The sequence below is a fragment of the Gallinula chloropus genome (assembly GCF_964237585.1).
Source record: "Gallinula chloropus genome assembly, chromosome: 8".
Lineage (NCBI taxonomy): Eukaryota > Metazoa > Chordata > Aves > Gruiformes > Rallidae > Gallinula > Gallinula chloropus.
The window spans coordinates 17,777,424-17,801,614 of NC_140093.1; the positions used below are offsets into that span (position 1 = coordinate 17,777,424).

At 42.9% G+C, this 24,191-nt stretch overlaps 1 protein-coding gene across 1 annotated transcript; it reads left to right on the forward strand.

The window, feature by feature from the left end:
• Positions 1–278: 278 nt before the first annotated feature.
• NCEH1 (neutral cholesterol ester hydrolase 1) lies at positions 279–15,889 on the forward strand (the record flags this gene model as incomplete). The annotated part of the gene is made up of 5 exons (XM_084267359.1): positions 279–416; positions 8,885–9,113; positions 10,940–11,009; positions 13,406–13,577; positions 15,080–15,889. The coding sequence occupies 5 exons, from the start codon at positions 279–281 to the stop codon at positions 15,695–15,697; spliced, it is 1,227 nt and encodes a 408-aa protein (XP_084123485.1). The 3' UTR covers positions 15,698–15,889.
• Positions 15,890–24,191: the final 8,302 nt, after the last annotated feature.

Below are 24,191 nucleotides of genomic sequence, written 5' to 3' on the forward strand. Positions count from 1 at the left end.
CAGCGACGAGGCGTCCCGGGCCGAGAGGAACGGCCGGCTGCAGCTCCGCGGTGCGGCCTCCCCGGCGGGCGGGCGGGCCCCGCGCCGGGCGGGGCGGCGCTGCGCGGGCGCGGAGGCGAGGCGCAGATAAGGCGGCCGCTACCCGGTGCTGGCACGCAGCTGGCGCGGACGGAAACGCCGGGACTTCCTCCGAGGGAGGCCGGTCCTGAGGAGGCTGAAGGCCCCGGTCGGGAGCCGCGGCGAGGCGGCCCCGCGCACTGCGGGGGGCGGCGATCGCGATGCGGGCCGCCTGGGTGCTACTGATGGCGCTGGCCGCCCTGTCCGCCTACTACGTGTACCTGCCGCTGCCCGGCACCGTGTCGGACCCCTGGAAGCTGATGCTGCTGGATGCCACCTTCCGGGCAGTGCAGCAGACGGTAAGGCGGCGCCCGGCCCCGCCGGCGTGACGGCCCCGGCCCTGGAGAGGCGGACGGACACATCTCGGCCCCGCCGCGGTGCCGGAGGCGAGACGTTCCCCCCGTAGCCCGGGGGCCGAGGTGGACCGGGACATCCGCCCCGCAGGCAGCGTTTTGTGGTTAGAGCCCGGGGAGGGGCGAGAGAGGGCGTGGGGGGGAGTCGGCAGCATCGCTGACATCCGCATCGGCGGCGGTTGGGAGCCGGGGCCGGTCCCCGCCGTACCGGGAGGAGGGACGGAGCGAGGATGAGACGCGTGGCTCTGCCTGTCGCGGTGAGGGCAGCAGGCAGCTGCGGGCAGGGCCGCCCCGGCTGCTCCTGCTGTCGTCCCGGTCAGTAAACCGGGCATGTGATGGGAGTAAGGCTGGAGGCCAGCTGCCCCTCGAGTCCGGTGCCGCGGGTCCGGCCCCACGCGGTCAGGTCGGGCTTCCAGCTTGCAGGCTTTTGGTCAAAAAATAAGTAACACTATCAGTGGTTTTCATGCTGATACATTGGGGGTCAAAGGCGTAGGGAGGTCTTTTAAACATGAAAACACCTTGCTCTGGAATTGTATTGCTAAAGAAGTCCTGATCCATCTCACAGGACACAGGTATGTCACATCGTGACATGTCAGTCATTTTCTGCTGTTGTTTCTATGCTGACTTGAGGCAGATGAGAGATCACAAACTTTTCTGGTAACAGCTTCAGCTGTGAACTCTGCTTTCTTCTAGAATGGTCTGATCTTTACAAGGACTGATGAGGTATAGCATTTCAGCATTTCAGTTTACTAAGTTTGTTCTGACGTACAGAAAGCTGCACTCTGAGTGGATGAGAACATCGGTGTACTTTCTGTGTACCTAATACACTAATTGTGGATGCTGGGAGGCATGAGGAGAGTGGACCACATGGTGTCCATGCTTCTGTGTTCTGCCTGAATAGCTCCTCTGGTTGTTGCTGTTGGAGACGGTCTGAGATAGACCACTCGTCTGAGCTGCTGGGGCATCTTCTCATGGTCCAAATGTATCACTCAATTGAAGCATATCTCTGAGATGAAAGGATAAAACCTGTTTGCTTGCATGCCATCCCCTGTGTCTGCTATGAGAATTATGCAGGCATCACCTACAATAGCTTCATGCTCCAGGAAAATCTATGGTTTGCTGTTCCCTTGCTCCAAGTGCACTCCAGTAACCAAACAGCAAGCACTCAGTCTGCCCATATGCACTGATAAGGGCAGACGGGCCACGATGCCCCACGGCATGCTGCCCACAAACAGTTCAGCAGGAACACCTGAATCAAGGCCATAACCTCTCACTGAAGGAGACCTATCTTTAGAAAATCATATGACTGTGGCTATATATGTGTATATTGCTATTGGCTCCTGTACACATCCAGCCTGTGTATGTGGTATGTGGGGCATAGTCAGATGAATTCTTCAGCTTAGAGGCTAAAGGGCTTTTCTTGGGATATTTTAGATGTGTTGCAATCCCAAAAGGAGCTGGCAGGACAGAGTCTGCCCAGGTGGCAGCTGGACAAGCTGGCAGGCAGCACTGAGGCACCCACATCTGTCCCCACTCTCTGGGGTGAGCATATCTCTCTTAGGGAGAAGCAGTAATTTCTTAGTTGTTTACATCTCTGGCCTTAGAAATAAGAACTTCTGCAGTGAGAAAAATAACTAAACAAGAAACAGTTCCTGTACCATAGCTTACAACCCAAGGAAGGAGTAAGGGTTCTACACAGAAGCTTAACAAAGTGAGGCATTAGAGGTGCCCTGAATCACACAGTGGGGAAGCCTTGGGCCGTTCCTTTGCAGACCCAAAGAGAAAACATTTTCCAAGTGTTCAGAAATCTTACCAATGCTGAGAGACAGCACAAAGTCAGGAACAAGTGTCTGCCATTAAGAAGGAACTGTGTCAACTGAAGCTAGGACTGTAAAAGTTAAGCATATTTACTTTGTTAGACAGCTTTTGTGTGTGTACATAAAATGAAGTGTGTGTCCTTTTGTAGAGCTCAGCATCTCCTTTCTTCCTGTACCAGCTATTGCAAGACCAAATGGTTTAACTGTTTTCTAAATGTGACCATTGAACTTTCACCCACTTCTGAATGTATTTTCAGCTTCCTACTTACTACTTTCCTTTGTAGGTTTGATAGCAGGCAGCAGTGCATTTCTGATTTTAAAATCTCTTAAGTGTACTGCAATCCTTTTTTCAGGAGCATGAATGAGGCTTCATGTGCTTCAAACACAATCCAGTGCCTTTTGCTTATTTTGGAATAGGTTTGTGAAAACTGACATAATTTCTAGTTGGGGATAATGTGTTTGTTTTTTCAGTGCATTAACAATTGCTGGCAATAAAACGTAAGACTGTCACTGCCTTTCAGTGTTCTAATGACAAGGTTTATTTCCTTATGGCGTTTTGTCTCAGTCAGCTGCAAATTTTTTTACAGGCTTGGTACTGACTCAGTGTCCTGGCTCAGTGTCCTGGCTCAGTGTGAGACACTCCAACACACAGTCAAGTATAATCATATAGTTAAAAGAAAATGCATAATACATATAGGGCAGTGCTGTGAGTAGGTTTCAGTACACACAATAACACTATTGGTGTCGTGTCCCCCCCATAATAATCTTAAATTGGTGGGAACAGAGCTAGGAAGAGATGGAGTGCCTTATCTGAGGTCACAAAAATTCCAGTGGAGGAGCTGGAAACTGAGCTGGGTTTCCAGAGCCTTGCTCTTGCATCCTTTGTCATGGCCTGTGCTGCCCCAGAATGAAAACAGAGAGCCTTAGACTCCAATAGCATTAATTAATTGATGTGTGGGAGCTTAACTGAGAAGGAAGAGTAATTTCTCCTGTTCATCTGTCTCAGACTGGGACATGGTGACATTTTTTTTTTTCCAGAAAACACAATTTTGGTTCAGATATTAAAAACTCTATAAGTGCATAGGCATACAGGTGTTTCAGAACTCAGCTTCATGGAAATTCGGACAAACACATAAAATTAATTACGGGATTGAGCCATAGGTTAAACCTTTGTTACTGTTTTACATCACATCCATCAAGAAGTGTCTAAATCAACATTTCATAATTCTGCTGTTTACAGCAGGATTGATACAGGCATTTTTAATTTCTTCCTCTAACCGGTCTCCCTTACTGAAGTAGAGACAGAACCTTATGTTTATTTAAATACGCTCTTAGAAATCAGTTATTTCTGAACATCACTGTCAAGATACTCACTATTCTGGTGTGTGGCAAAGGAAAAAGGGTTTTTTGGAACTTGGACAGCTGTTACCAGAGGTTTGGAAGGACAAATGTCTTGTCAGAGGTGCCAGCAGATAAGAAGTGTGAGCTGTATGGAGGAGAAAACTACTCCCATTTGTCCCCATCAGACAAGTGATTCCTTCACACTTTTCTACCACTTGCTTTAGGAATAAAATCTAGTGCATCGACACCAGGGTTAAAAAACCCAGTAATAAGTTTTTTCTAACATTTTACACTTCTTTACTCAGAGTATGTGACATGTGGACAGATGTAAATCATGGCTGTAGGCAGCTGAGTACGCTGTTGGTGATTTCACATGCACGAGCATGGTCTTGGGAGTGGTTTATGGTAAACCAGGTTGTGAGCTGGGACAGGTGGGTCTCGCAGCAGGGGCACCAGAGCAGACACTGCACCACGCAGCAGTCCAGTTAGCAGCAACAGGTAACTCCTGCTTCTGTCTACTATGAAAGCAGGGCATCGTGGGTGGGTAGGTATATGCACAAAACCCTGCATTAAAAGGTAATCTAGTTAACAAAGTGTAAAACAGTTGTCTTGGTTTCTTTTCAGTACCAAAAGACATTCATAAAGCTAAGAGCACTTGTCTTTGAGGACTGTCTTTATATAACCACCTTAAAAATACATATTCTTTACTGGGAAATAACACACCTGCCTCAAGAAAGGGTTCTATAAAATAGAAAGAAATAGACATTCACTTTTAAACAGGATAAACTGCCTGAAATCCACCCAAACCAGCATTGTTCTGCACACAGCTAAATAGGGAAGCGCTCCTGATTATTTGGTGCTAATCTCCACTGCTGACTGCAGATACTGTAGTTGGTGTTTTGGGCTCTGATGTTCTAGAAGCATGTTTTTCCAGGGGATGCCAGAATTGCCACTAGTGCCCGCATCTTTGAGGGTAGGAAGTGTAGCCTTAAGATGGTTCTGTTGCCCGATTCCAGCGTGGTTACTCATTTGAGTCACAAGTGAGATTTGGCTTCGTCCCAAGTAGTGCTGTATGCAAGAAGAGCCTTAGCTGTTTGCTTAATTCCCAATCCTGCCGAGGCCTGAAAGGTCAGTGCAAGACCTTGGGTCTGACCAGCTGCGATAGCAGCACAGGAAGCAGCTGATGCATTCGGCTTGTCTTCAGAGGCACGCTGCCTTTCTGTGCTGTCCGAAGGCGACCTGTTGCAGTAATTTCGTGGCTAAAGGTCAGAGATGTCAAGCCAGACAGTGTCAGCTACAGAAGTCGTATGAGGACAGAGAATTGCAGTGTGCTAAGTACTGCTAGGGGTGAAGAGCTGTGAGGAAAAAGAGCTTTTTTGGTTTAAATATAGATATCATTTTATATAGATACAGGGCTTTTTTGGTAATACAGAACAAACAGCTAATGGAGTACAGTCAATGAGGGAGGTAAGCATAACAGTAGTGAGAATTTGAGCTCCTTCATTGAATTACCAGTTGAGGAGCCAGTAGAAGAATCCTGGCAGTTTAGGGACAGATCTTGGTGATAAAGGTGAAGTAATGGTGCCTCTCTAGAGCAGCTCTTTGTTCATTCTGTCTGCTTTCTGTCACAACCCTGACTCCTCCTTTTTCTTGTTGAAAATCTTCTCCTACATCACTTAAATAGATAGCTGGTGGTTCTGTGTGATTCTGTACCCCTCACCAAAGAATTTACCAGGAGGAAGGTGGCAGTCTTGAACAGTTCAGTAGGATCTGAGTCCCTGGGTTGTCTCTACCTCAAAACCCCTGTTATGGGGATGTCCTGGTAAAAGAGACAGAGATTGTGTCTGTAGTGGTTGCTTTGCCTGACTTGTGGGAGAACTGGGGAGCGTTACAGTGTGAGCATAAATCACAGTGCTGCCAAGGCAGCCATGGGTCACAGGGAGCCAAGCTCCCCAAAGTGAAAAGCTGCAAGTAAGGTGCCGGGGAAGGACAGAGAACAGGATGGGGAGGTCTGCCCCTGGGTGGCAACATAGTCCTAGAAGAGAGTTAGCCAACTGTTAAACACATCATCTTCTGCTGGTAGTTAAGAGTACAGAGTAGTAAGATATTAAATATCTATTTAAAGTACTTATTTATAGAGAAAAAACAATAGTTTAATTGTAAGAACTTTGGACAAGCTCTTTGCCAGCAGAAAGTGCAATCCTGGTGCTTTATAAATGACAACCAAAGAGGCTGATTAGATAGATGGATAGATAAATACACTGCCAAAGATTCTGATAAGTGCTTGGCAAAAACACTGCTTACGCCTGACAAAAAAACCTAGGACTGTTGCTTTAGTGCCCTCGTGTACAAAGAATCTCTTCCAGGCTTTCGGGGTTTGGTTTTTTTTTGGATTCTTGGAAAGAGTGGTCTATTACAGGAGTGGGGAGAAAGGCATAAAAAGCATGTGATAACCTGCAGATGGCCACAGTGCCCTGGGGCTTAAAGAACAGGGCAGAACGCTTCTCAGTAAACAACACTAACTAGCCTTGAAAATAAAACAGTTCTGATTCCAGGGAACATGTGGTAATCTCTTGACAAAGAATGCAAACTGAAAGGGGAGAAAACTGAAATGGGATGGCTATTGCAGCACAGCCAGGCTAAAAAAAATCTCCAAAGAATGTTGTTTTCCCTGGTGGTATTTCTAAAACTGATTCCCAGCAGTTACCTTCCCTAGGATCAGGTCTGTAGCTGGTTTCATCAGTGGCAGCCCAACAAATTGTCTCCTGTATTATTAATAGATGTATTTCTCTTCCGTTTTCATACATGAGCTGGATTTTCCTGGGGGAATTTTTAAGTAACAGTGGGAGAAAAGCATGATCAGAAATTGGAAGATACAAACAGCCTTGGGAATTCAGCATTTCATCCCATGGGTGGGTACTTCATGTTTGTTCTCCCAGAGATAACCCAGGCAGTATAAAGAAATGCTACTCCATCTAAAAAACAGCAAACATTTGAAAATTTGGGTTCCCACCAAACTATCTCAGCAGTGTGACATTAGCACAAGTTAAAGCTAGAAAAGAAAGTCATTTTTGTAAATTCTTGTTCTGGAAGTGAACACCCCTCCCTTCTTGCGTAGCAGCCCATTGTTTTGGCATAGATTTATTTTTAAATATCAAAGCTTGTCGCTTTTTTCTACAGCAGTCTGCAGTCAAAATGAGGCTTTTTCTCTACAGGGCTTTTTCTCTACAGCACCTGACTGAAAGCCAGTATTTCATCAATTTTTTTACCTTCAAACTAACGATGATGGATTAGTGACCCGTAAGGAGCTGGGGCTTTAGAGAGCATCTTTGGCATGGAGACAGCTGAATACTTCAGAATTTGCTTTTGCTCTGGAGGGGTGTGTTTGCCCCCGTTAGCCCTTCCTTCGCTGTGAGCAGACACTCCTGGCAGAGAAGCTGAAACTTGGCACAGCAAGTGGCTGTGAAAACAGTACCACAGAAATACGGTAGAGACACCTGGGTCAAGCAAACGAAATCACCATCCTTGTGAACAGACAGTAGAAACCAGAAGGAGAGGAAAATAGAAGCTCTACTACAACTATCCATTCCTCCCAACGTGGCTGTGGTTCTCCTGGTTCCTGGGTGACCCTCCTCACCCTCAAGAGTCAGCATCTTTAACTCAACGCTCGCAGTTTTGTACCGTGCTACTGGTACCAGCAAAATTAAACCAGCAAAGCGATGGGTGTGTGGACAAGCCACGTGGTACCTAACAGCACACATTTTATTCCAAGAATTTGGTACCTGTACCTAAAATAAAAGGTCACAGCTGACAGTTTTCCTTATGGTAGTGGGTCCTGGAGGTGTACATTATGCATAATTTTACTTCCCAGTTCCCGTGCCTTGACTGAGGATGTGTTACCAAAGGCTTAGTTGATTATCCAGTTGTCAGCCTTTATCACTAGGATAGAAGGGGGATGACCCTCCACTGCTTTTTAAGGGCCAGTGTGGAATAGGAGTCCCTGCAGCCCTGTATCTCACACTTTACCACCCATTTGGCACAACCTAGGAAACAGGAACAAGCATGTAATACTTACTGCAGGTAGCACATGGGGAGCAGGTCATCACCGTTTAGGCTGGAGGAGTGCCTTGGATCCCAGTACTGTTTGCTGAGAGAATCAGGGTTTTAATCTATTTAGGGCAAGGTTTAAAAAAAAAAAAAATTAAAAATAATTTTAAAAAACCCAACCCACCAAAAAACCCAGTCAAAACCTTGGGTAGCCAAAGGGGCAAAGACCTGAGTGCTCATTCACAGTTGTCTTGATCCATGTAGTGCTTGTGGTTTGATTTAAACAACAGAGACTCTTTCATGGACAGGGTTTTGCTTTGATGGAGCTTTAAAAGCATTGGAAGTCTTTGATAATCATTCCTTTTCTAGTGAATATTCTAAGAATCTGTATTCATTTTCATATAGACCCTGCCCTTTGAACTGTCAGCTGAAACTTTTCATTTTAGGTACGGGTACCAAATACTTGTTAGGTGCCACGAGGCTTGTCTACACAAACCACTGATGTTTACATTCACAAGATCAGGTCATTCATTATTTTTGTAGTGTTTTATACACACCCCCAAAAAAGTAATGTGCTTTAATTCTGGGGGTGGAAAAAAAGAATCCCTAACCTGCCATGGTTCTTAGATCCTTCCCAATTCAGCAGTTAGATCTAGGACAAGTGAATAAACAAACATTATATACCTTTAAGGCCACTCCTGTTTTCAAACTTCTCAATCCTTGAGAACTTGTTTAATTTGGAAGCAGAAACACTTGTGCGTTGGGGTGGAACAGGAGAAATACTTCGCATTTTTGATACATTACTACCACAGAAACTTTGCCTGTCTAGTATTGCCTTCTGCTGGTGCTGGTTGGAAGAGCTTTTCAAGTCCCATCCTGGAGGAAACTGGTGAGATTCATCTCTTTGGGGAAGTGTCTTTCAAAGACAAGAAGCAGAGTGCTCATTCACAGTTGTCTTGATCCATGTAGTGCTCGTGGTTTGATTTATTTTGACAACAGAGAATCTTTCATGGACAGGGTTTTGTTTTGATACAGCTTTAAAAGCATTAAAGGTCTTTGATAATCATTCATTTTCTGGTGAATATTATAAGAATCTATATTCGTTTTATATAGGACCTGCCCTTTGAAGACTGTTGCATTAAACATCAATGCAGTAGCTCATGATATGCTCTGAAGTAACAAATCTCCTTTTTTCTTTTTTTTTCCTAGTGTCACCTGATTCACTATCTGAGACTCAGCCATCACTTGATAGTCCTGAATTATTTGATTTGTACCTTTGACAAGCTGAAGTCTGTCTCCTCTGAAGACATTAACATCACAGATGCTGTTTTTGACGGTGTGGAAGTCAGAGTGTTTGAACCTCCTGCAAAGCGGGATGAAAAGCTCAAGCGCAGCGTTGTTTACATCCACGGAGGTGGCTGGGCCTTGGCAAGTGCAAGTATGTGTCTATCAGTAATTAAATAGGATTCTGATCTGCTTTTCTCCTAGCAGGAGAAGCCAAAAGCTCTTCTTCCTGCTAGGGATGACAGTTTTGCTAAAACATACCTGAATTCAGTAGTAATCGTCTCTACTCGGGAATATCAGTTCTAAGGATGGAAGTCAGGATGAGGGGGAGATATCATGAACACATTCAGCAAAAATCCTATCTTATCTGCACATGAGCTGTAAAAGGAGGAAAAAAATTAATTTTGTTACATCCTGAGAGGAAAAAACAGCTTATTGTTTAAATTCCTGAGATGCCTGGATGGGCTGATTGGGCCAGTTCTGTTTTCTGTGGTGATGTGCAAGTGTGGATCTTTGGTGACCAGAATCAGTGACTGTAACAGCACTGCTGGTGTTTGGCTCTTAAATAACACACACTGGGACATACGTGTACCTGATCACAAAGGGCAGCGTGATGAAGGATATGGGCAGAGGTCGGTTCCCATCCCATGGTCTGGCCACCTCCCTTGGGGGATCACTGCCACCGCTAGCAGGAATTACCTTGACAATTAAATGCTCTTTACTCCAATTAACGTGGAAGCCACAAATGGGACGTGTAAGTTATGTAAGGTATAGCTATCCACAACGACAAGCTGACCACCAATCCTTCCACATCATACAGGAGGAAAAAAGCCTTGGGAGGAGAAAGGGCGTGCAGTTCTCACAGCTGCTCCAAGATGCAGATCTGAAGTCTTCCCCTGTCTCCTTCCCCATTGCTCCCATGACAACATGAAGTCCATACAGTCCTGAAGCATTCTGTGGCTTCATCTATAGGAAAAGGAATATTAATAAGGGTTTCCAAAATGTTCTGAAACAGAAATAGTATTCATTGCATTTGGACTACAGATAAGCCACTTAGACTGTGATTTAAGTGAGATTTAGGTTCCTAAATAACTTTAAAATCTGGCCTTCACATGCCTTTGGAAACCCCAGTCTCTCTGTCCTACAGTGCTATAGCAGTTTAAAGTTTTGCTCCTCTTGCTATAGAAGAGTTGTGCTTTGGATGGGTTTTCTTAGCCCTGCCTGAGGGATGTTTGTTACCATCCTGCCTACCTCCTTGGCTCTGTAACAGTTTGCATATGACTCTTGTTGTGCAAAAAGTGTCTATTAAATTATTACACTTTGTTTGATGACTGTAATTCGGCATTGCTGGGTGTTATCCTCAAGTCCAAGATGTAGAAGTTAATGGCACAAATATTACAGCTAAATATTAAATTCTAAGGGTAGATACTTTAGAAAACAATCAGTGTCTTAGTATATTTTATAGTACCGGGAACCAACAATTAAGTAACTGGAAAGGAATAAAATTAAAGAAAATCAGTCCATTGATAAATAGGATAGCTGTGATTAATCCTCCCTTAAATAAGTAGTTCAGTTGACATTAATAAGGCAGCTCATTTGAATCTGAGCAATACATGCTATAACAAAATGAACAGCAAGCAGTGACTCATACAGTAATAACTCCCTGGATGCTAATGCCCCCTAGCCACTGGGTACCTTAATTTTTCCCCAACGGAGAGAATTGTGACAGGTAGATGAAGTGACAAGCCCCAAGAAACAATGGGAAAGCAAGCATTAGACTGCAGGACATCTCAAGGCAGGAATTACTTTCCTTCTGCTACAATATGTGTTTGGCTCTTTATCTGTTGCAAGCTGATCTCATTTACTTTGCTTATATTTCTATCGTGCCATTGTTATTTTCTGAGAAGGCTTACGTTCAGCTTTGTACCTGTTGACATAAACGGACTTGTATGTCCCTAACACCATGTCCTCTCCTTCCAGGAACAAGCCTTTACAACAACCTCTGCAGAATCATGGCCGAATCTCTCAATGCTGTCATTGTCTCAGTTGAGTGAGTAATCCAAAACCGATCAATTAATTTTAAGGTATTAGAGATATGCAACATTCTTTCAGCTTTTTCCCTTGTTGTCAACTTGCCCATAAGTCTTTTACTTGGACACCAATTCATATGCCAGTCTGATGTTTTTAACCTTTTAAAGTTACAACAAACTGGAGTGATAGCAAAAATTCATTTGGGCTTTTAATTATTTTAGAAGGCAGAAATATGGGAAATGAAAGTAGGATTTAATTCAGTTGGAAAATACTAAAATGCAAATTTTAGTGCCTGTTGCAATATCAGGAGTGCGACTAAGGTCTAGGTCCCTTCTAGTGCCAACTTACAATGCTGGAAATTCTTGTCAGCTTTAAAAACAAACACATTTGGGTAAGATACATAATGTGAAGGAAGACTGAACACAGGTCTGTGCCTCCCCTTGTAGCAAGAGGGATTTTTCCCATCCTCAATGGCTACTCCCACAAGGTATTTTTTTACTAAATATATTCATACAATATAATTTAAGATAATATTTAGTATTTTAAAATAATACATGTTATTTAATGTTTTTATATATATATATACACACCGAACCGCTCTCAAATCTGTCTATAAACCACAGCTTCTAAGTCATACTGAGCAAGAGTCTGCAGCATAAAAGTTATGAAATCGTTTTACCCCTGCTCATTAAGCAGAATACACCGTGGAGTCTGGCAGTTTCCTGCTGCTCTCTCAGTCTCCCACTGTTCCAGTCATCTCATTTAAGCCTTGTGCTCCACTCAAGAGCAGATGACTGCCGGGGTTCCAGACAACAGAGAGGCAGGGCTGCTTTTTTAACAGACTGAACAATCCTAAGGTAAACAAACCTCTTGACTAGTTAACTACATTACCTAGGTGACTCCACCCTGATAGGTACTTTTCCCATGCTTACTGTCAACTTCAATATTTTCTTTTGCAAACCAAATAACTTGATAGAAGTACTCCAGTTTCCCACCTGCAGCTGATTACGTACCAAGCTCCGTGATCTAATTGCAATTTAATTATATGGAGTTGCTGTTATTCACTCAATACATATTACAGTGTACTTTACAGGGTTGCTTTTTTACTACCTTGTTATTTATTAGTAGACCTGATGAAAAGTAAGAAAAAGCAACTGTTGGTTATTCCAGTTGAGCAGCAATTACAGTATTGCAAAGTTCCTTATTATTCCTTTTCTGATTGATGGTGGTACAATTCTGCCTCTTCAAGTTATGGTTTACCTCTTCTCCTTAGTGATTGTATCTCTCAGTCAAAGCGTTTGTACCCAATTAGCAAAGTCTAATTAGATCTCTCATTGGTTTAATTGCACCTCTTACTTTCATGATACATGCATGGTCTGTTACCCAGTTTTGCTAGGAGTTCCCACAGGACTCCCTTGTATTCCTTTGTAGTTGATGCAATAAGTAGATTGCTTTCTGAAAGTAGGTCAGATTTGGAGTCTGAACACTTTCTGCATAACCCAAGTTTAACATTTATTCTGCATATGTAACTTTTTTTTATCTTAGATTCAGGAGAAAATGTTTTGCACAAGAAAACTGGATTTTGGTTTGCTTTTTTGCTCAGTTTTACTGAGACTATGTAAAAATCTGTTGATTGGAAAGCTACAAAGATAAGCTTTATACCATAAGGGCTACTAACAACTCTTAGATGGCAAATTATTCAGTAAATATGAACAGACTTCTACACATTGATTTCAAAACTGAGAAAATCTCATGAAGGGGATTCAGCTGCTGCCTGTTCCTGGGCAGACTGTTTGCTCCTTACATTCAGTCTCTCCACCTGTGCAATGGGTATATTCCTGCTCCACCCCTCAGCAAAGGAGAGGAATTAGTGCATCTGTTGCACGGGAGTACATTGGTATTCCTTCCTTCCTTGGCTGTTGTTTGTTTCTTGGCACAGAGGTGTAGCAAGGCTCATCCTCTTCTGAGCAGAGGTAAAAACTGGGGAAACAGAACTCTTTGATGTTTGGCTCAACAGAATTTATTAGGCATATATGAATATTCTCTTTTGTACTAGGTAAGGTGCAGATTTGGATCAAAACCATGCTGAGTGTAATGACTCCCTTGCCAAGGATGCTTTAAATATTCATTCATTTTTGTAATGTGCGATTAAATCCTCTGTTAGGAAATCCTAGGGAAGCGCTGCACAATTTTATATGATCTTGGTGTTATTCATATCTAGTAGGTTCATATTAATCTTTCAGAGTTGGAGCATTAATTATAAGATTAGGTCTTACATAAGTATTACACACCTTATATTTTTCCCATACAACTTATCCTTAATTTGCCATTAAGGAATACCTGATAGTGCCTATTAATCCTGAAAGAGAGATACACTCACGGTAGTAATTGTTTCTCCCCTCTTTTCTCTTGCAGATACAGGCTAGTACCAGAGGTGTGCTTCCCTGAGCAATTCCATGATGCTCTTCGTGCTACGAAGCATTTTTTGCAGCCTGACATCCTGGCTGAGTATTCAGTTGACCCAAATCGAATTGCAATTTCTGGCGATAGCGCGGGTGGAAATTTGGCAGCCGCTGTGTGTCAGCAGGTAACAGCCAGTGTGTGTCATCTATCACACTGCAGCGATCCCTAATTCAGTGATGCATGTAGGTTGGCAGGTTCTTTGTGCTGCGTCATCATCACAAGGTGATGTGCCAGCCCGAAAGAATGATAGAAAGCCAGCATCTTGTCACTGTACAGAAGAAAAATGAGTCAGTCACAACATCATTCGCATAGCTTGCAATGTCTTACTACAGTTTCAGGTTGTTTATAGGCCAGATTTTAAGAGCAAGCAGCTAAATGACTATTTTTACCCCTTGCACTGGTGAATTTTTTATTTTTCTAAGTAGGTAACTAGGTACATGCATAATTTATCAGTTGAGATTCCTATTTTCAGAGGCTTGTCTCTGAAAATATGTTTTTATTTCTTTCAAACACAAATGAAGGACAAAAACTATAACAATTGAAGCTTATTTCTTCTGTGAAATTGTCTTCCTGTAGCATTTCACAATTTTAAGGAAATTTCTCTTGTGTATCTGCAGTTTAAATGTAATCTGAATTTAATCTAGTAAAGATTTTAAAGGCAGCCTGGGGCAAGTAATAATATCTTTCATGGTTGAGTGAAATAATATTATTAGCTTTTTTTGTACTGCCATAACCATTGGTGATAAGAAAGCAGATACCATGTTCAGGCAACTGATTACCATGACAAGCTTGCAATATTGAATTAGGGTGAAACAATTAATAAGGGATAATTACACTAAAAATTCAATATCGAGGACTGATAAATTTAATGGATTTATGTTTTGGAAACAGCAATCCTAGCTTGTTTCCCTGATGTGTAACTCTCTTTAAGTTGGTGATGAGGGACTTTCAGGGAGAAGTTAAAGACACAAAGATACTTAAGCCTGGAAAAGAGGCAGGCAAAATATGAGAGAGAACTGCATGTCTTGTGTAGAAGATAAAGCAATACAAGTGTTTGTTGATTCTTCCAGTAAAAGAATTAGGGGGTACCAAATCTCTAATTGGTAGGCTGAAATCAAATGTGGATGGCAGGTTCAAGTCAAACACAGAGAGGTGCTTCTGCACACAATGAGCCTTTGCTAGAAAATACTCTGGATGCCAGGAGTGTGTAGATGCTGAAAAAAAAAATTGGGTAAATCCATCGAAGAAAAAGCTGTGAAAAACTGTTAAAAGCAAGAATAGATCCTTTGATTCAGAAAGTTCCCCAGTTTCAAACTGTTAAACTGGGAACTGCGTTAGCAAAATGCTGCTTTACACATTTTTTTTTCTTCTTATAAAACTCTTTTCTTCAATAAGCTTCCACCACAGATTTCTGTGGAATCAGACAGGATACAGGTCTGCCCCAATGGCCATTCTTAGAAGAGAAGAAAAAGATAATATTTTAGCCAGAGGAGTAACATTACCTGCCTAAGAGAAGAATTTGGCCTAAAAGTTGTCAGATGATGATTGCTTGTATGAAGTTCAAGGTTGATACTGTAATGCTTCTTTTCTTTATAACATAAATTCTATCCTGCATTTTTCCCACAGCTTAGCAAAGATGAACATTTGACTGTCAGACCAAAACTGCAGGCCTTAATTTATCCAGTCCTTCAGGCATTTGACTTCAATACACCTTCTTATCAGCAGAACATGAATATGCCTGTTCTTCCTCGTTACATCATGATCAACTACTGGATAGATTATTTCAACGGTAATTACGACATTGCTCACTCACTGCTGATTAACAACCACACTGCTCTTGACGTTGGCCAAGCTCTGTCTTTCAGAGGACGTCTGAACTGGACGTCTCTGCTGCCTTCATCATTCAAAAAGAACTACAAGCCTGTGATACAAACCACAGGCAAGGCTGAAATCATCCAGGAGATCCCAGCGCTGCTTGATGTGCGAGCGGTCCCACTCCTGGCAGAAAATGAAATCCTGCAGCTGCAGCCGAAGACCTACATCCTGACCTGTGAGAACGATGTCCTGCGAGACGACGGGGTGATGTACGCCAAGCGCCTGGAGAACGCCGGCGTGGAAGTCACGCTCGATCACTTCGATGACTGCTTTCACGGCTGCATGATATTCACCATTTGGCCTACTGATTTCTCTGCGGGCATTCACACCAGAAACAGCTATATCAAATGGCTGGATGAAAACCTCTGACCAGAGATACCCCTCTAGAAGACACGGAGTGCTCAGCTCAGGTGTCTGCTCTTGCTGAAGAGCAAAAAAAAAAGTGCACTTTTCCCAGATTCAGACTTCATCCCTGCAGCTGCTGGGGGTTACAGACCACTAACTACAGCGTTTGCTAGCTTGATTGGCCTTGCTCAGTAAAGAAACACTTTTTCAAACTTTGCTTTATTTTTTTGTCCCCTTCTTTCAGGTGACTACTGCTAAACACAGAAATGTTGAGCAGGGAGATCAGCATTCCTGTAGCATTCTTAACTGGCTGCAGCTTCCAAGCTTTGACTCTTCATTAGGCACAAAGGCCACAATTTTTAAATGGTGTGAGGTGAAGCCACACTCCTACACCTACATCCGAGTATGTAAAACTGGGAGATAGTTTTCAACAGCGGTGACCACTTGCTCCTACTTTCTTTGGCATCACTCCCACCTTCATGGCAGAGCCATGCATTTGAATATCAAGCATGGATTTAGGTGTTGGCTTTTGGGCACGTAGAAAAATGGGTCTTTTAAATTAAAAAAAAAAAAAAGAAAAGAAAAAGCTCTTCTAGGCAGTTAAGATGCTGCTAGACAAGTCTCCTAGCCAAACATGGAATTCAGCTTTGGAATTTGGTGTTTATTGCTTTATAGTTATTTATATTTTATAAAAGCACAGGACTAAATATATTTTCAGTAAAAAGTATTACAGCATACGTACAAATATATAGGATAAAATACTCTGTAGCAGCAGAATCCAGGTTATTTATGTGGGTGAACTTCAAAGCTGACTACTTATTTGGCTAAAGAACGTTTAAAGCCTCAGCTTCATGACCTCCTTACAGACAATACTGAGCATACTAAAAAAAAAAAAAGCTAATCTACTGTGTGGTTTGCACTAATGTTTGTAATTATTAGTAGTTTTTGTTTATTTTCTTTTGTGCTTGTCATGTTTGTTATATTTTGTGCTTCCTAGAAGGAGGGAAGCAAGCAAATAGAAGTGGGCTCTAATCTATACTGAAGATGTAAATCTGAGCCTTGCAGTTGAATTTTGTCTGTCTTGTAGACTGACCCAAAATGCTAGGTAAGATGATGTCACTGTTGTGCAACAAATCTCTACAGTTTGAGCCAGGCAGGCAGGACAAGGAAGTGAAACCACTTGCAACAGCGTATGTTGTCCACATGTAGAAATGAGGGTTGTGTAGAAAGCTCAGTGTTTCTAGCAAAGATAAGAGAATGGCTGTCCCATGACTAAACTAGTGGATTAAACTCATCCTCAGGTTTACCACAGGCTTCTTGTGGGAGCTTGGGAGAGCAACTTCACCTCCTTATGCCCCTTTTTCTTCTGCAAGAGAGGGAGCAGTAATTTCTTATCTCTCAAAGGAGCTGTGAAGCTGAGCTCACAGGCATTGATGAAGCACAGGGATGTGATGGTGATCAGTAGGTACTGCTCCCATAGCTTTTGACTTTCCATCCTTCTCTGATAGCTGTCTCGGAGCAACCTGTCCCACGATGGGTCCTCCCAGTCAGTTAGCCCATTGCCGTCCTGGCTCCTGGAGCGTACGGTGAGGCTTCTTGGCCATTGGGACACCATGACAAAGGCAACTTCATTAGAGCATTCCTTATGGCAGGATTTGGAAAAGTTCTTTGAAATAAAGCACAAGGTACGGGTAGATCAAACAGCCTCCTGTCATTTAAAACACATACAGAACAGCCTGCTCCCACTGGTACTTAAATTAGAGAAGGGCTCTGTTGAACTCAGCCCCATGTAGATTCAGTGGTTCAGGCTGAAACTCATTTCTGGGCATAGGTTCACATGGAGGTCACAAGCCAAAGCTTTTTCAACAGCGGCTTAAAGTCATCTAACATCTAGATCGTTGCAGAGACTTGGGGGAATTAGAGCAGCCGAGTGGCAGTCTGAATCAGAACAAATTTTGATCAAGATACCCAATTAAGACTGCAAAAGGCTTCAAACATTTTTTCTGGATTTAAACCACCTTTCCTCCCTTCCTCCACAAATGCAACTTCAGCAGGTACAATTTACACTTAAAACAGCGTGCAAAGTTATGTCCATTCAAAACTCAAATTACTTATCTGTTCTGGAGCCCTTTCCACTGCATGGAGACAGCTCCATTCCCTGACTTTAAACTATGCCTTGAAGAGTGAAAAAAAAAAAAAAAAACCTAAAAATCATTACACTGAGTTGCAAAAACAGGCTTCATATTAGCTTTCCCACTTAGAGAGTAAACCTGTGTCAGAGAAGACATAACTTATATCCTGCTGCAGTCATTAAAAATAGTATTAACTGTCGTACTGGAAAAAAAGTGGTTAATATTCCTATAAATTCTATAACAATTACGTTTGCCTGAGAGGTGTCTGCAAAGCTTTAGGTCAGCATTTGTTCATATCTAAGTTACAAATATCTGCTATGAAGCTATAATATAATTACTGCTGGGATTTTTTTTTAACTGAAATGAAACGAGAGCTGGAATATATATTCCTGGAGTTGGCTGTAAATTTCCTTCATGCACTGAAGCACATTAAAAGTCTTGGCACAAGAAATGGTAGTAAGTATATAACTGGACTGAATGTGTTTACTAAGTCATCACCAGCTTGACATGACATCCAAGATTGCAGCGCAACTTGGGTGAGATGTTAACAGTGTTAACTAGTTCTGTCTAAATACCTTGACTACTCTTATCATGCCTCTATATGGTTTTAATACATGATAGTCTCAAAGATACCTGATGGATCCTATAACATAAAAAGAGGTCTGAGTCCCAGCCATAAAAAGACCTTTTAATATATATATAGATATATATATATCGGCACAAGACACTTGATTAAAATTCAGTGTGAACCTTGAAGTGTTGGTCCAAACTCAGCTGTCCCCTATTTTGCTTTGGTGTCTTTTGCGTGTGGTTCCCCAACCTAGAGTTGAAAGTGTTGGGTTGTTTCCAGCTGAGCTGAGCTCCCGCTAACTCAGCCAAGCACCGAACCGCGGCCGGCAGGCATGGTTACAGAAAGCTGATGCCTGGTAGCAGGAGATTAAGATTAATGCGTGTTACAACACCCCGATTTGTTTATGCCCTACATCTCCTGAAGTGTTTCCTTGGGCCTGTGTAACACCTTCATTCCTCAGTTCTTTCACAAAGCAGTTCAGGACACTTTGAGCATTTAGTAGGATAAGCTCAAGTATTTGCAACGATATTCCACCTGTGCAGAGTAAAAGTCAGTCTCCTAAAAGAAGACAGTCAATAAATTTGCCTGCTTATCTTTTAATTTAATCAGCAAGTATGTCTAACTACTTTTTGAAGACTGCTTTTCCTTTTTTTGCCCACCTCCTACAATTAGACTTTATCCCTTGCAAGACTGTCTTGTTCCTGATGGCCATCAAAGCATTCAAATGCAAGCTTTAAAATAATAAAATGGAAGCTTTATTTAAAAAAAAGGAAGAAAAAGGTCACATAACAGAACCTGCAGTCATCTGTATCCTATTTTCATAGACCTGGGAACTGTATTAGGAGAAATAAACAGAGGTTTTGTCTCCCCAGCTCGGGACCTCTTAAAGGATGGGTGTCTGGTGCTTCTGAAAGCCCAGACTTGTGTAAAGATGTTTGATGGTGCATAAAAATCACAAGTTGAATTTCCTGACCTTCATGTAAGTAATTCTAGAATTGCATCCCTAGCCAAAGCAGAAAGGCCACTGTGGGTTTTAAGCCCTAAGAACTAAAAAAAACTTTTTATCTTGTAAAGTGTTATTTTGTAGTGTTCAGGCCTCTGTTTGGGTGTTTTTAATCCTACCAACTTTTATTAGAAATAAAAATACTAGAAGTAGGTTAACCTGTGTTAAACCTTTCAAGCTGCTATGATCTGTAACAACGATGTTGTTAAACAAACCAAAACCAGCTGGTTTCTTGTTATTTATGATGTTCAAACAACCAAAGTGCAACATACTTGATAGAAATGCATTCAATATCTTATGCATGACCATTTTTGCTTCTTTCCCAGTGCAGGGGAAAGATCTTGAAAAATCTAAATAGCAACTGTGATTGAGATGTGCTAGCAAAATGAAGAACAAATAAAGTAAGTTACACATATCTGTGATTTGTTTTGTTTTGGTTTTCCCCCAGAACCACCCTTCTTATTTTCTGATGTAAAACATCTCCAACTTACATTTTCACCTAGCAGAGGTCAGGAAAACAAAATGGGAGACCTCAGAGTTCCTGAAGAAATGCTGAACCAAAGCCACAGTGGTGGTTTTCAAGGCAGGAGATCTGTGGGCTGCAAGGTTGGCCTTCAGTCAAATGCTTAACGTTTACCACATTGGCTGGTGTTGAATAATGGACAATACCTGCTTTACTGCTGTTCCTCTCTTTCACAATAAACAGTGGAGCTCATGTTCCCCATTCTGAGCTATAAACACATTTTATATGCTTATAGGTTATTTGTATGTTTGAAATCCCTTTTAGCCAGTGGCAGTCCCAAGTTCTGCTTTCATTTCTACTTGCCTGCCCTTCACAGACTTTCTTCCTGAACCATTACCCATTTCACAGATTCACAGAATTTTAGGGGTTGGAAGGGACCTCTATTGCTCATCAAGTCCAACCACTTTGCCAAAGCAGGTTCCCTGGGACAGGTAAGCACCTTCCCCTGCTCTCGCCTTTATTAATGGTTGTAGCAGCATTACTTTGGCATTACCCTAATGTGGGGCTTGGCCATTTGGTCCAGCAGGATCCTCTGACTTCCACAGGGTATAAAGCTTTCCTCCTGCTGGAAGGAGTGTTGGGGAAAAAGCTTCAAAAGACTTTGAAGCCCATTTTTAAGTCAGCAGGAGTTATATGTTAAACTGGACATATTAAAACAGCCTGGGCCTCATAGAACTTTCTTTTCCAGTCCTGTTTTCTTAGGTTTAGTAAGAAGTCTGACTTTTACAACAGAGCTTGGCGAGCCATGGGCAGTGGCTCCCCGTGCCACGTGCTGTTGCAGGAGGACACACAGTGAGCATCCGCTGCAGGACTCACTGCCCTATCCGTGCTGTGCTTCCCCAGGCTCCGAGCTGCCACCCAAGGACTGCAAAGCATCTGGCATTTTAATTCACACACTGAACTGCCATAGAAAACAGCACACTTCTTTTTTGCAGAGCTATGGTGCTGTTGAGCACGAGACATGCACCAGGGGCTGGCTGACACCTTGACACTCATGGAAGAAAACTCTTTAGACCTGGGCCACATTTTATTTTGTTCACCCCAGAAGAGGCACATGTTTTCTCCTTGATCTTAATTCCTTTTATTTCTAGCACTGATCCAATGGCATGGATTCATTTTATAAATGTTTTTTAAATAGCTGGCGGCACATCATTAATATAAGTTTTACCTCTAATATAAATTTAACAATTTTTCACAATGATTTCCTACAGCATTTTGAAATGTTTATCAACTCTTCAATGAGAAGACATGCAAAAGAAAATAGAACAGAAACCCTGCAATAGCTCCTTTAAAACTCACTTTGACAGAAACTATACTTTGAGTAACTCCTGGCTTTATATAAGCAAGAGACCACCAAGTATTTCCATCACAACCACTTTTTTTCTAAAGCAGAATATCTACAAACCACAGCACTTCACATCATAAGACAGTCGAGGGATATAGGAGAGGCAGAGTTTGCCAAACCAAAGAATGTATTTTGTATTAAGGTATTTTTAACAAGCACTGTGCCAATGTTAGGACAGGTGCAGCACGCCCAGTCCCACCGCGCCGTGGGATTTGCGTATGATGGAGGAGTAAAGAAAAGAAGTTTTTACTGTCAGCCTGGAGATTTCATTACAATCAAACCCCAGTCTGAGGTTTGCAATCAAGATCTGATAATTCACACTATTTCCAGCAGATGGAGCGTTTAAAACAAGGGCTCCTGCCCAAAGCTCCTGCACGTTTCAAAAAACAACATTATAAAACCGAAAGTATTACTGCGGGAACTGCACCAAAACAATCACAACAACCCGCCCCTGACTTGTGAATTCATGCATGGACAAGGCGTAAAACTCAATGCTAATGGGAAATTACTCACATTTCTTGCAAGAGAAACCCACCCAGAACCATTTCTCTGGTTTAGTATGAATCATTTTCACTCCTTGGCATGCCATAAGGATTTTTTTCAAGGCGATCTAGCTGCTGTTAGTTCAAACTTTTTGAAGTGCTTGGGGGTGTGAGGTTATTTGGGTCTTACTGTACGTGTTTTTGCATGCTTCTAGTCCATAGAAGCAAGAGGGTGAGGGAGTGCACAGAGGGGACGTCTGCCTCACTGCCTGGTTGTGGAGGGCTGTATTTTCAGAACTGCATCCACTGCCTTCATATACGTCTGGCTTTGTCAGAGAGGGACACATGGAGGCATAGCAGCATCTCCAGAAACGTATGGAGAGCTGGGAGTGCCGCTGGAAATGGCTGTGTTTCAACCACCAAGGTAACGCCTGGAGAAGGGGGGTATTTCTGCCCTTGCACTATGGCATTTCTGATCTTTTAGTGGTGCATAAGGCAAGCTCACGTAAGAAAGAGGCAAGTGTAAGAAAAGGGGTCTGGTACACCCTGGTTCCGATGCTGGGAGGAGGAGAGGGCTTCTCCGAGAGCCCCACTGGCAAAACAGCCCCACCACTCTGCTCTGGGGCCCCAGAGCCAGTGTTACTTGGCATAGGCAGAAGCCGAGCTTTGGGTTATTTTAGCAATCAGATGAGTTACCTTTGATGTTGTTCACCATCCAGACACACATACACACTCCATGCTGTGTTAGCTGCCATCGCATCACCCACTCCGGCGCTTTCATCCCTGCGATGCAAACATGCCATTATGAGACACTGCAGAGTAAGAACAACCCAGCAAAGCAGCAGGATAAGTTTAGCATGACTGTATCTACTTCCTGGGGGGGGATTCTCCCCTAAAATATTTTCACCCAGTGCCAGGGCTCCAATAACTCCTGGATTTCCTCTTGCATTCCCATTTCGCATCTCCACGGTTCCTGCAGAAGTGGGGCAGTGCTTACCAGATAAAACACATGCCCTTACATCTCAAATCCTGCTTTTGATCATCTGTCTGGATGGATGGCCAAGGGAGGGAAGATGTTCTTTGTTAGCTTACTGATGTTGCAATGCATTGGAGGCACAGCCTAAGCCTGGCTTTGAGCACAAAGAGCCAGCTGCTTAGTTCAGGTCCTGTACGATCTGCTCAGATTCCAGACGATTAATCAGAGAGCACATCATGGGTTTGTTTTCAGTGTTAAACCCCACAGCGGTTACCATACGGACAGGGTGCCTTGGAAACAAGGTCTCTCTTTGGACACAGGAGCAGACTTCCTTGGGTGCTGACTAACTCCACAGCAGAGTGACAAAAATCAAAGATGGGGCCAGAAATGTGTAAATAGCCGGTGCAATCAGGTGGCTCACCCTGAGCGGTACAGCGCAGCTGGTGAAACAGAAGCTGTTAGCCTGAGTCAATGTGTATTTTTAAGCACGCTCATTATATTATATTTATATGTTGCAACAGTACAAACCTAGAGCTGCTTCATGAAGATTATAGACTGACTCTAGGCTTGTAAAGGGCTTTTTTTATTCAGACTAAAATTATGCTATTGGCATGAGTTCGGGTTCAGGCCTTCTATTTTGATGTCTGTTATCACACTGATTTCTTGGGCTGGTGATCTTCTCACCTGATTGAGTTTGCAAGGGAGTGTCTCAGTGTAAACAAGAACTGGAAAGGTCTCCAAACCTGTCAGCTTAAGGTAAGCACATGCTTGCTTACACCAGCCACCCATCCCACCTTTTGGGGCCTTTACTTCAAAATCTAAATCCCAATTTTAACTTACTTTTCAGTGTCACTTTGAAGTGCAACGTTATCCTGAGTAGAGTTTCTTCTCACTGTGGCACCTACCTAGAACAGTATCTCCTGAGCTGTGAAAAGTCGTTTGCTGTTTGCATATTAACCCAGCTGAGCCAACGCAGCTGAGAGCTCTTCCTCCTAAAACCTCTTCAACTGACTTGTTTACTGACCTGGGACTGGTTAAGGGTTAACTCAGCACCTCTTTGCCTTTGGTGCCAGGAATCACCACACTTGCAGGTGCCCAGGTAACCCAGCTTGACCAGATCTCAGTTTCCAGAGCTGGAGTTGGGAGCAAAACAAACGATCTTTCAACTTCCAAATCAATCAGGTTGCAGAAATCATCAAAAGCTAATATGTGCCAAGATCCGTAACAGAACTCTGCAGTTACTTATTTTCTAGATGAAAAACAAGTTAAAGCAGAAGGTACTTTTCCTGTTAATATCTCATCTACCTCATCCCTGCCCTAAGTAATGTCAGGGGAGCCCGGGGATCTTTACAGCATGGGAAGAAAGGCGGGGAGTGGGAGGAGGAAAGTTTGAAAAGCAACAAAACCAGCAAGGTTTGGAGATCAGCTGGGCTGAACCGTCATGCCTGCACTAGCCCTGGCAGCAGCAGCTCTCCCATGGGCAAAG